Source organism: Lynx rufus, unplaced genomic scaffold (genome assembly GCF_022079265.1).
Source record: "Lynx rufus isolate CCGP_SWC_20201006 ecotype Redwood Valley unplaced genomic scaffold, mLynRuf1.p SCAF_2, whole genome shotgun sequence".
Taxonomy (NCBI): Eukaryota; Metazoa; Chordata; class Mammalia; order Carnivora; family Felidae; genus Lynx; species Lynx rufus.
Window position 1 is genome coordinate 187,274,159 of NW_025814834.1, and position 13,167 is coordinate 187,287,325.

Sequence of the window (13,167 nt, forward strand, 5' to 3'; positions counted from 1 at the left end):
TGTAGGGCATATGAAATTGTAAGTACCTACAGGACATCCAGTTATGTGGAGGTATCTAGTAGCCAGTTTGTGACTATAGGTTTTTTTTAAGTTTATTTATTTATTTTGAGAGAGAAAGCGAGCAGAGGAGGGGCAGAGAGAGAATCCTCGCTGGAGCGTGGAGCCTGATGCAGGGCTCAAACTCACAAACCACAAGATTATGACCTGACTTGATACCAAGTCGGACCACTTAACTGACTGAGCCACCCAGACGCCCCATGACTAGAGGTCAGAAGAAGAGGTCAGACCCAGAGACCTCTTCCTGAATCATTGTGGTGTTCTCTTATTTTTCTGTCTGTATTTGTCTTATTCTTCCAAATCTGCCTTTCTGTCATTCCTTCTATGGATTTAGAAATTGAACTTTGGAGTCAGACTGCCAGACTGAATCCTGGGTCTGTCACTTACTAGTCCCTTAGGGAATTGGCTTTACGTCTTTGTGCCTGATTTTTTTACTGTCAAATGAGGTAAAAACTCAACTACCTCAGGGCGCTGGGTGGCTCAGTCGGTTAAGCGTCTGACTTTGGCTCAGGTCATGGTCTCACAGTTCGTGAGTTCAAGCCCCACATTGGGCTCTGTGTTGACAGCTCAGAGCCTGGAGCTTGTGTGTGGATTCTGTGTCTCCCTCTCTCTCTCTGCCCCTCCCCCACTCATGCTCTGTCTCTGTCTCTCAAAAAATAAATAAACATTAAAAAATAATAATAAAAAAACTAAACTACCCCATAGATTTATTGGGAGTACTAAGTTAATAGACATAAAGCACTTAGAATACAACTTGGACATAGAGTGTTAGCTCTCATTTGTTTATCGTCGTCGACATCATCATTACTGTATCTCATTTCAGAGGTGGCATGTTGCCAGTGTTGTCTTCCTTTTTTTTTAATGTTTATTTATTTTTGAGAGAAAGACAAAGTGAAACTGGGGGCAGAGAGAGAGGGAGACACAGAATCTGAAGTGGGCTCCAGGCTCTGAGCTGTCAGCACAGAGCCTGATGTGGGGCTCGAACTCAGGAGCAGTGAGATCATGACCTGAGCCAAAGTCAGACACTCAACTGACTGAGCCGCTGAGGCACCTCCCCGCCAGTGTTGTCTTCCTAAAGGAGATCTCTGATTATGTCCCTGTTCTGTTCAAAAACTGTTTTTGAGGGGCGCCTGGGTGGCTCAGTTGGTTAAGCGCCAGACTCTTGATTTTGGCCCAAGTCCTGATCCCAGGGTCATGGGATCAGGCCCCATGTCAGGCTCTGCACTGGGCATGGAGCTTGTTTAAGATTCTCTCTCTCTGCTTCTACCCCACTCACACACACACTTTCACACACTCTTTCTCTCAAATAAATAACAATTTTAAAAAACTTTTTTTAAAGACTCCCCGTTACCTTTAGAATAAAGTTTGAATTTCCAGGTTTTTCATGATCTAGCTCCAACACTGAGTCCTGGAATGTTAGTGACATAGGGCCTTAGAAGTCACCCTGCTCAACTCCTGCATTTTTACAGATGGGCAAATTGTGGAATTCTAGATTTTCTTCTCATTGCACTCCTGCTACTCCATGTCTCATTCCAGATTCATGCATGAAACTGACAGGCATCACCATTCTCTCAAAAACGAGAACCACACTTGCCTTTATCCATTTGATCACCTAATTCCAGAGTAGCTCATGAGGCTTTGTAACTTCCACTCTGTCTCATCATGCCTCAGACCTTCCAGGGAAGACAGTGCCATAACTTTCCCATTTGCTCTAATTAGCACCCTCTCCCTCCCCTCCAGTGGGTGGGCAGACAAAGGAGCAGCTCTCTGGCACCTCTTTAAAGTCCAGTGTTGGTGTCCTGAATTGACATTAAGAGACTTGGTGAGGGAACCAAGGTTCCCTAAGAAACTCCAACTTGCATATATGAGAAAAATTCATAGAAAATACCTAGCATAATATCCTAGAGTCAGTTGCTATTTTGGAGGAGGTATCATCTTGAATAGCCTTATAAGCTAGGGAAACAATAAAGGTTTAGATGGTGGTGGCTGCTATTTTTTTTTTCAACTAAAAAAGTTGAGGCAGCCCACATGAAGCTAATGACTAGGGAGACCATTAGAGATTACCCAATCTGGTAAATTAGCTCCTGGTGATAAGATCAGACATCCTGCATCCCATATGAACCTTTTCCCATTATTTTCAGGTCATTTAGTTTTAATTAGTTATAGTAAATTTGGGAAAAGTAACTAAATTGCAGTTGCGTGAGACTGTTACCCTGCTGCTGTTACATCTGGACTGAGTGGCAAAGTAGGAGCATGAATTCGTCCAGAAGGCAGTTTCTGATATTCCTCGCTTGCTTGTCTCTGCCAGCAGTTGTGAGTTGCTGAGGCTTTCTGGACAGTGGCTTAGACATCTGCCCAAGGTCCTCAAGGCTTGAGAGATGCTAATAGGACCACCTTGGCGAAGGTGTAGGTGAGACTATGCAGAGAAGGCTCCTGTCTTTCTCATTTTCAGTTTCTGGTAGAAATTCCAAGTTCTATGACAGCTGATGCCCAGCAACCCAAAGTCAATAGTTAAAACTTCATTGTCCAGGCTTTGGTGTCAGTTCTGTGTTCTGTGTCTTGGCTCTCTGGTCCTGAGCAACATCTCCTGCATTTCCTCCTAGTCCAAGGTGAATGACCCACGCAACAGTGTAAGGTAGTTCCTTCACGTGCAGGCAGGCCAGGGAGCCAAATTTTCACCTAGGTATTCCATGCTTTCTGCAAGCAGCAAGTGCAGCCCTCAGAGCCAAACAATATATTATATTATTGCTTCTCATTGTTACCCTGAGTGTCTTCTTCACCTGTACTCACTGACTACCCTGCTCACTGGGTCCCTTACTTTTCTTTTTTTTCTTTATTCCTGACATTCACTCTGCCTGAATTGCCTCTCTCTGAAGATCTTTACCTGTAGGAAATCCTCCTACTCATCTTTCAAGGTCCAATACATTTTCCAACTCCTCCATGCAGCCTTGAATTGTTCTAGCCAGAAATTGTTTCCTCTGCTTCCGTGTTCCCTGTGCACCCATACACTTCATTTATGTTCGTGTGCTGTTTAGTGCACCTTTCTTTTTTCCTCAACTAGACTGTAAATTCATTGAACACAGAAGTAGTTCTCATATACCTTTGTATCTCTTAATTTCTAATACTGTACTTTATATACCTTGTAAGTATTTACTGAATGAAAAATAGAAGTCCCTCCCCTACTATATAATTGGCTGAGTATATGTCCAGAGAGCCATGTCTACTTCTAGAAAAAAAAATGGAGTACTTCACTCCTTGAAATTCAACAAAATAAAAACAAACAAAACAAGAAAAGGAAGCTTCATCCGTAATAAAACTAGATAACACCACATACCTGTACACAGACTAAAGACTATCTGCCAGACACAATGGAATGTAGATCAGATCCAAAGAAAAGACCAAAATTCAACCAGCATAACAAATAGGGGCATGGGCAAACCAGAGGGAAATTGGCAAGCACATCTTTTGCAAAATCTCAAGGCACATAGGAGGGAGAAAATCAAGCTGGCCTTGGACTTTTCTGTGACCACATTTAAGACAACATTTAAGTAAGACAACATTTAGAAAATTTGGAGGGAAACGATTATGACCTAAGAATCCTAGAGTTAGTCAAATTATGGTTGAAATATAAAATCATCAGAAATACTCCAGGCCTCTGGAGATGTGTCACCCATGAACCCTCTGGAAAACTCTACTTGAAGAAATAATACAGCCAAGTAAGAAATGAAACAAAATATTAACAAATGGGTAGGAGGAGTGTAAAAGTGAACTCACTTAAACATAAAATTAAGTCTGCGGTAATTAGAGTTGCAAAAGGACTGTGACTGTTAGAATTTTTTCCATGTTTCTTCAGTAACAGTCTTGAAAATACCAACTTACGAAACTTTGGGAAGATCCCCTGGACTTAAAGGGGCTCCTTAGGACTTTTGATTTCACTCTTTGCTTTTGGACTAAACCCATCTTCTTAGATCTTCTTAGATGGAGAATACTACAGCTTAATTCTTTGAGGTTGTTACTTTGTTAACCGTGATTCCCCCCCAAACCCTTCTTTTTCTTAGCCTCTGTTTAGGGAATATAAGGACTTAGATTTCTTAGGAGGGAGACATTTCTCACCACTAAACCTTTATATAGTAAAGCGACACACATAGAACTAAAGGGAGGAAATTTTCAGCTTGCTTGCTGGAGCCAATACAGTTTCATTTAGAGGAGCAAAAGCAAGATTGACCAGAGAAAGGAAGAAGGTGAGAGATTTCTTTAAGCATTATGTCTTATTACATGAATTAACCTGGATAAATCTCACAAATGTGATGTTGAAGGGGGAAAAAAGCAAGTTTGGCATTTATAAAAAATTTTAAAACATAAAAAAAAATACTATATATTGTCTACTAATACAGACTTTTTTTCTGTGCCTGAAATAGTTCATTAAAAATAACACAGAGGTTGGGGCGCCTGGGTGGCGCAGTCGGTTAAGCGTCCGACTTCAGCCAGGTCACGATCTCGCGGTCCGGGAGTTCGAGCCCCACGTCGGGCTCTGGGCTGATGGCTCGGAGCCTGGAGCCTGTTTCCAATTCTGTGTCTCCCTCTCTCTCTGCCCCTCCCCCGTTCATGCTCTGTCTCTCTCTGTCCCAAAAATAAATAAACGTTGAAAAAAAAAAAATTTTTTTTTAAAAAAAAAAAATAAAAAAAAAATAACACAGAGGTGCCTGGGTGACTCAGTCGGTTAAGCGTCTGACTTTGGCTCAGGTCACGATCTTACGGTTCATGGATTCAAGCCCCGAGTTAGACTCTGTGCTGACAGCTTGGAGCCTGGAGCCTGTTTCGGATTCTATGTCTCCCTCTCTCTCTACCCCTCCCCCACTCACACTCTGTCTCTCCCAAAAATAAACATTAATTTTTTTTTAAAATACAAAAAATAATTATACAAGATTCTTCATCTAGACAGACTCCTGGATGAGGGCCCCTTGGGCTAAGGTTAGGAGGCTCTTGCCTTTTGGGGAAATATGGGTGACTCAACCATAATCTTTGGACTAAAGTAGTGAACCTTTGGGTTTAGTCACATGCCTAGAAAAACTACATATATCTCCAGTTCCATACTCTTTTCTCACCCAAGGTTATGAGTAAGTTTAGAAAGCCTACCAGCTTATCTCCAGAGCAGAACCTGCCTGTCCTTAAAGTTACTGAAAAATTTCATGGCTTTTTACCATATACTACCCAGTCACCAGCTGAGTCCGACAATGGAGTCACTTAATCACTGTGTAGGCTTGGGCACATTGCTATTATAACTTCTGTGAGCCTCAAGTTTCTCTGTGAAAATTAGAATAAACACCACTATCCCTGCAGGCTTGCTAAAAAGATTAAGTTACACAATGAACATAAAATGTTTTGTGTAATGACTGAGATATATTAGACAATAGAGTTATGTGTGTTCCCTTTCCTTCTGTAATAAAGTGAAGAAAGTTCTAACTAAAGCCAGAAGAGGAACTAGAATTTGGAGGCCTTCTTGCTTCCCAGACCAGGGCTTCTTCATTATGTCATATGCCACAACATGGTGTGGCACAGTGTACCTGGCCAAGCAGTGATCTACAGGTCTTACAAAGACCTCTGTTTTTCTCATAGTCTCTTTTCCACTGAAGCATTAGCGTTTTCAGGGTAATTTCCCAAAGCCTGCAGTTTTGCTTAAAATGTAACCCCACCAAGTAGAAATGAGAACCAAAACTCCATTAATATTAGCCATCTCTCAACAGCTTCTTAGAAAACACAACCAGGGGCTCCTGGATGGCTCAGTCAGTTGAACATCCGACTCTTGATTTCAGCCCAGGTTCATGAGTTCAAGCCCCACATGAGGCTCTGCACTAACAGCAGAGCCTGCTTGGGATTCTTTCTCCCTCTCTGCCTCTCTCAAAGTAAATACATTGTATTTTTAAAAAAAGATTCTTTCTGCCCCTCTCCCCCTCTCATGTTCTCTCCCTCTCTCTCTCTCTCAGTAGGTAGGTAGATAACCGGTAGGCAGATAGAAAGAGGGAGGGAGGGAGGGAGGGAGGGAGGGAAGGAAGGAAGGAAGGAAGGAAGGAAGGAAGGAAGGAAAGAAGGAAAGAAGGAAAGAAGGAAAGAAGGAAAGAAGGAAGGGGAAGAGGAGAGGACAGGAAGAAGGAGGGAGGGTGGGAGGGAGGGAGGGAGGAAGGAAGGAAGGAAGGAAGGAAGGAAGGAAGGAAGGAAGGAAGGAAGGAAATTAGACACAACCAGGTATTAGCACAGCAGAGTCTTCAGTACCAAGCTGAGACTTAAAACTAAGTTGCAAAAACTGTTGTTTCCATGTTGGGGCCAGTTCTTTTCTTCAGCTGTAGAGGAAGTCACCTCCACTCCACTTTATGCACCGAGCAGAAAAGGCAAAGCCTTTATTGTAGATTGGCAACATTTGATATAGTAGTATTAGTCCTTCCTCTCTGGCATGAGCACAATTCCAATAAAATCCTTAATCTTGGAATTTCTTTCTAGACAGGTGGAAAAGTCTGTCTGGACAAGCTATATTGGCTTGACATTTTTTTCCAGAGTACCTCAGCCTTACTAATGGAAGTGACTTGTGACTGCAGCAGTGCTAATAGGAAACAGTTGAAGAAACAAATGACAGAAAAGAACTTTACACTCACCAAGCATTTTGTCACGTGTTCATCTCAAATCATTCCACAGATCCACTGACCAAGAGCTTCAGGAGAGCACCCAACTTCTTAATATAATCATCCCACTTTTCCCATCACATCTGCAGACTCTACAGTGGTAGTTTATGTGTCTCAGAGGGAGTTAAACACAAATTAGATGAGAAACGGTTCCTGAATACCTCAATCATACCTGTTAGACGTAAGGAGAACCCAGGCTATCCATTGCTGTGGAAATCTGACCTCAGTCAATCTAGCCTCTTCCTTCCAGGAATGGTTCCCACTTACATCCCAAATTCCAAAATAGCCATGTAGTAGTCTCTAATTATGGCTGCTTGAATTCCTCTTGGCTTTCTTGTCTGCTGACTATATTTACCCCTTGCCTAGCTCCAGAGCATGCCTTCTCAGGATCTTACACTTCTGAGCAGAAGGCATCCGCCTACTCCCATTTTAGAGAAAAAAAAAAAAAGACTTTTCAGTGGCAAACTAGTAGCCAATTGTAGCCTGCTTTGTCCCAGCAGCCTGTGTTTCTGAAGCTTTCTATACTTCCTTACTATGCTTTTTGGGGGAATTTTCATCAAGAAGCAGGAGCCACCCTAACTGCTAACTGAACTGCTTTACCCAAAGCAGAAGGAAAGTAGGTTTTGGAAGGCCCCTTGATACATACCCACTGAGTGTATCCTGATTTTTTTTTTTTTTTTTTAGTGTATCCTGAATTTGAGCCAAAAAAACAAACTAATACTGTCTGCCCATCTTTAGCCCATACCACAGAGGTGCTGTGGCTTTGGCCTTTTGCTGCTTTCTGACAGGCTTTAACCTTCCAAAAAAATAGAGATAAAGAAGACTCTGGAATGCCATAAACTGCTAGAATTCCTTTTTTGCATTTTACTAAAGTTTTGGCATTTGGCAAGAATTTTTTTTAATGGCCTGTGCATTAATAGTTTCAGTCCTTGGAATGTCCTCCTCCCTAGCCCCAATGCTTCTTGGGTTGCGTGAGGATTTTTCCTTAGTTAGTGTTTTGTTTTGTCTTGTTTTGTTTTGTTTAAATAGATGCCCATACCCTTCCTCCTCACCTTCCTTCTCCCCTCCAGTTGCCCACTTCTGACTCTTTAGGGTACTGAATATTCAGTGCCCTGTTAGGGCAGAGCCCCTCCTTCCACAGAGACATTTGGCTCAGAAAAACAACTTGGCAGTTCGAAGCTTCCTCTAGTCTTTGCTCCCCTTAATGTTTTTGTATAGCGTTATGATTAAATGTATGGCTTCTGGAGTCAGGCAGATCTAGATTTGAATCTGCTACTTGGCAATTATGTGGTTTTGGGTAAATGGTTTAACTTCTCTAAATCTGTTACCTCATCTGAAAAATGTGGTTGTTATTTTTACTGCATCAGAGGTAAAAATGATACTCCCAGGATCATCTAGGAAGCTTTTTTTTTCTAATTAAATACATAAAGCCTGTATCCCAGACCTACCAAAAAGATTGATGGAGGCCAGGATGATGAGGGTGTTTTTGTTTGTTATTTTTTATGCTGCTGCCCAGGTGATTAAATGACTAGATCTGTAAGTCACTCCTATAATGTACATAGAGTATTTAACACAGCAGCTAGCGTAGAGTAGGTATGCAACACATGCTAGTGAAGATTTTCAAAAGGACCTCTACTCCCACCCACTAGTCTTTAGGAGCCAGAAAGATGCTCTTTAAATACATTCAAATGCTACGAGCCAGAGGTACTACTCTTGAGAGTGGCTTTAGGATCTGGAGTAGTCTTTGATATGGCATGGAGCTAGTTTAAAAAAACATTGTTTTTTTGTTTTTTGGGTTCTTTTAAATGAGTATGGTTTTGATTAATCAGAGTCTGTAGTGAGAGCTGTGGGATACCTATTGTTTCCATAGCTGATCTCCTAGGAAGATTCATAGGATTTAAGCCTTAGATGAAATTTGGAATATATTCCCAGATGAGAAGCAAGAGTGATGGGTCAGCCCAGGCACTAGTGCCAGCTTCCACTCCCCAGAACAAATAAGGAGAGATCCGATAAAATTTAGACCTCCAGGTGTGGCATGTCTAAAGAAATCACAGTGTCTTCTGTTTTCAAGCCCTAGTGGGGAAGATCATTACAAGCATATCTGAACTCTGGACTTTGCTAAAGCCAGGTCCTCCCTTTGTCCAGCTGAGCATTCTCTCTTCTATTGACAACTTGAGGCATGTAGCCATTAACTGAACAAACCGGCCATTCCTAGCCTATGAATGAGCCAAAACCCCCAACCCACAAGGGTAAGGATGGTGATGAGAGCCATGGGCACTCTTTAACTTGGCCGCTCTGTTACAGAAGCAGCATCCAGGGGAGCATCATCTGCAACAATGCTGTGATCGAGAAGGGAACGGACATCAAGAACTGCCTAATTGGAAGTGGCCAGAGGATTGAAGCCAAAGGTAAACCAAATTACAATCATAGATGCCATTTTTTACCTAGTGCTTAGTGCTGGTGACAATAAGGGAACAAGCACATGCATACTCTGCAGGTGAGAACATGAATCGATAAAGCCATCTTTGGAGAGGAATTGACATTGTTGTCAAACGTTTTAACTTTGATTTAACAGTTCTCTTTTTAGGAATTTATCTTACCAATAAGCTCATAAATGTATGCAGCCTTACTATCAAAAATTTTCAAACATACCAAAAAGACCTAATGGCCCAGATTAGCACCAATACTTTATGATGGCTCTTGAGGGACACCTGGATGGTGCAGTCAGTTAAGCATCCAACTCTTGGTTTCAGCTCAGGTCATGATCTCATGGTTCATGAATTCATGCCCCACATCGGGCTGTATGCTGACAGTGTGGAGCCTGCTTGGGATTCTGTCTCCCTCTCTCTCTGCCCCTCCCCCACTTGTGCATGGTCGCTCGCTCTCTCTCAAAATAAATAAACCTTAAAATAATAAACTTTTTAAAAAGTAAAAAAAAAAAAAAAAAGAAAGACTGGTATTTTTAGTTCAATTAATGGCAGACACATTCTACCCAGTGTCTCACCAGAGAAACTTCAAGCAGGAGTATTAGTCAACAGCAGCACCACAGCTATTGGTATTTTCTTCTGTGATCGTATGCACGGTGTGAGGGCTGGCATACAAACTTAAATTCCAACACTGGCAGCATGGATGGCATTGCCCTACTGGAAGGCCATTGGCTAACAGCTAGCTGTTGTGTATAGCTTTGAAATGTTCTCACATACACTATCTTATTGGATTCTCATAAAAACCCTGTGAGGTAGGGATTCATTATTGACCCATTTGGTGAAATGGAAACTGAGACTTAGAAAAGTTGAAGTGTAGGGCACTCAGTTAGTTAAATATCTGACTCTTGATTTTGGCTCATGTCATCATCTCACAGTTCATGGGATTGAGCCCTGCACCAGGCTCTGCACTGACAGTGCGAAGTCTGCTTGGGATTCTCTCTCCCACTCTCTGCCCCTGCTCCATTCATGCAAGTGCTCTCTTTCTCTCTCAAAATAAATAAATAAACATTAAAAAAAAGAGAGAGAGAGAGAGAGAGAGAGAAAGAAAAGTTGAAATTAACCCAAGGTATGTAGCTAGTAAGTGACAAAACTGGTTCTTCAACCTAAATTATTGCCAGATAGCCTCCAAAAAGACCAGAGAAAGAAGCCACTCCTGGCTTACCCAGCAGAATTTGATCAGTGATACACCTTTTCTCCCTTTAGTCCTTTTTCCATATTGGAAAAATATATTTGGCCTCCATATCCCAGCTCTTTCTGATCTGCAGGAGCCCCAGATCTTGATTTTTTCTCCTGCTCAACATACCAGCTCACTCAGGCCTACCCTTAGGTTACAGAGAAACTTCTTTCTTGAGCAGATGGGGCCTGTTGGTAATTTCTTTAAAATAGGATTCAGGGGAGCCTGGGTGGCTCAGTCGGTTAAGCCTCTGACTCTTAGTTTTGGCTCAGGTCATGATCTCTTGGTTTCAGGAGTTGGAGCTCGTGCGCTGGCAGCACGGAGCCTGCTTGGGATTCTCTCTCCCTCTGTCTCTCTGCCTCTCCCCCACTCGCAGTGTCTCTCTCTCTCAAATAAATTCATTAATTAAAAAATAATAATAATAAGATAAATAAAATAAAACAAGATTCAGAACACCCAGCCTTTTCTCTAACTCCATGGGAAGCCCTTGGAAATGGTCCCCAGAGTTTCAAAAGCGGCTTGTCTGTGGAGCTGCTTTTTTATCCTGTCCTCTCCCTGTCACCTCATTGCATTTCTCTGTGTGCTTTGTTGTGTTCTCTTTGGATTTGTAGCCCTGAACAATGTTTCTTCCACCTCCTTCCTGCTTCTTTGTCTTTGTAAATTCTCCCCTGCTCAGCAAAAAGTAGAAGCATCCTCCAGTACTTTCTTCTTTCAGCCCCTCCTGGAGCCAGGAATTGCTTCCTTCTGTGGTTTTTAAGAGTTTAGATTCCATAGGCATATTTGAATGTATGAACTCCATTTGCCACCACCCTAGAGGATCCCTCCCTTCTTGTGTGCTGGAACCTGGAACCTCACAGTTTCTGCTGCTTCTCCTCCCTGTTTCCAACAAAGTAATGGGGCTCCTTTCTTTTACTCTGCAAGGACCCTTTCCATTCTGTGTTCATAATGTGTACATGACAACTGAATGCCAGATACTTAGGCTTTGAGTCATTGCATCTCCCATCAGGGAGCACAAGGCTAGGCTAGCCAAACTCCTAAGATGTCATGGGCTTTAGTGTCCCATGGACTTTTTGGCTCCAACACTGTGTGTTCCCATTTTAGCAAGGAAGCCCCTTAATGGTTGAAAGAGAGGTGGCCAGGGAAGTCATCTGGACTCTAAAATACAGAACCTCAACACTTCCCGCTCTGTTTTCTATGCTGGATGGACTGGTGTATCCAGCACAATAGTCAGTGCCTTCCTGCCACAGGTACTCCTGGCCAGTCACCAATTCCCACTGTTACTTTTCTTTGCAGTTGAGCCATGTGGAGAAAGAAAATCCATAACCATTAGTGCAGCACTTGAGACCTGTTACTTTAGATGATGCAGACAAACATCAACAACTCAGGTCCTCAGCAACAAACAGCTCAGTAGATGGCAGAGTCCCTAAGTCAGTCTTCCTCACCTGGAGGGATTTTAGAATAAAATATTCATCCTCAGAAGTAATGCTATCCTCTCTCCAGATTTCGATTGTTTTCATACCACAGAGTCACTACATCTATAATAGTCTTATACCCCCAAAATGTGACTTTTACAACCAGTATAGCCCTCTTCACTACCAGCAGAACAAGCCCTTTTCTAACAAAACTCTGGCTTTTCTTACCCCCACCCCAGCATACTCAGTTAATGAGATTATCTCTGGCAAAAATCCTGGCAGTCTACTTTGATCTCCTGCTCAAGCCAGTAGAAAAGCCACAGCCAACAAAGTCAAAACCTGGGAGACTAACTGGAGACTTCATCTGAGTCTCTTCTTATTGTCAGTGAGATAACTTGGATCTCTTCCCTGTGATCACAGTGATTTGTCCCCTAGCCATGAAAGTAAAACCTGATGGGTACATAGGTCAAGTCCTGGCTAGTGGGAATCCTTCCCAGCTTCCCAGCAGTGCAGCTTTTCATATTCAACTTGTCATTCCCTTCAGTCCCATTGGTTTCTCCTCAACTTGCCAGCCTTCCTTTGTACTCTCAGGGAAGGATCCTTAGGATCTTAGGATCTTTCCCAACCTGATTCCAGCCCAGAACTTTTCCAGTGTGTTTACTGAAGTCAGCTTCCAACCCTGGCCAAGCATAACTAGTACTGCTTGTTGCTTCCCTCCAGGTTTCCTCTGCCTTACTGAATCCCTGTGAAAATTCAGCTGCCCCCAAAATGCCAGACCTGGTCTCTCTTCCCTGAATCCCAGTGAGCAAGACTTCTCCCACCCCCCGGCCACGAGCAGACCAAGGGTAGAGCTGAAAGTAGGGAGAGCAGGTCAAAGAAAGCTCAGGTGTTTGTTTGGAGCCTGGCAGAGCAGAAGGCGTTGTGTTGTCTGCCCCATCCAGGCACTTCATTTGCCCTTCTTGTGTCAATTATGCTCTCTGTGACAAAGAGGTTGGGGGCCTTGTCCAGTATATGCTCCTTGTCCTACATCTGTACTTTCACATAACCCCCAAAACATACATGCATTCAGCAACTACTACTGCCTCCTATATTCTAGGCTATGATAGGCTAGAGGTATAAAGATGAATAAGATTTGCCTCTTGCTGTCCAGCTGCCCCCAGTAGAGAAACAGACAAAGAAATAAGTATAGAAAAGTTTCACAGGTATGATGGTAAGAGACTATAAGGGTTAATTAAAGACATAAAAGAGAAATCGGTCAGTTCTTGACACAAGGAAGGAATTAAAACTAAATCTTGAAATTCTGGGCTATTTATCAAATACACAAAAGGGAAGAACCTCTCAAGCAAAGGGGAACCAGGTAAGCA

The 13,167-nt window shown here is 42.6% G+C and overlaps 1 protein-coding gene across 1 annotated transcript in view; it reads left to right on the forward strand.

Moving 5' to 3' along the window:
- The window catches only part of EIF2B3 (eukaryotic translation initiation factor 2B subunit gamma), a 123,304-nt gene that overhangs the window by 107,009 nt on the left and 3,128 nt on the right, over window positions 1–13,167 (forward strand). The window contains exon 11 of the mRNA XM_047084700.1: window positions 9,036–9,139. Coding sequence (XP_046940656.1) covers window positions 9,036–9,139 — 104 coding nt within the window. The remainder of the gene's footprint in view (window positions 1–9,035; window positions 9,140–13,167) is intronic.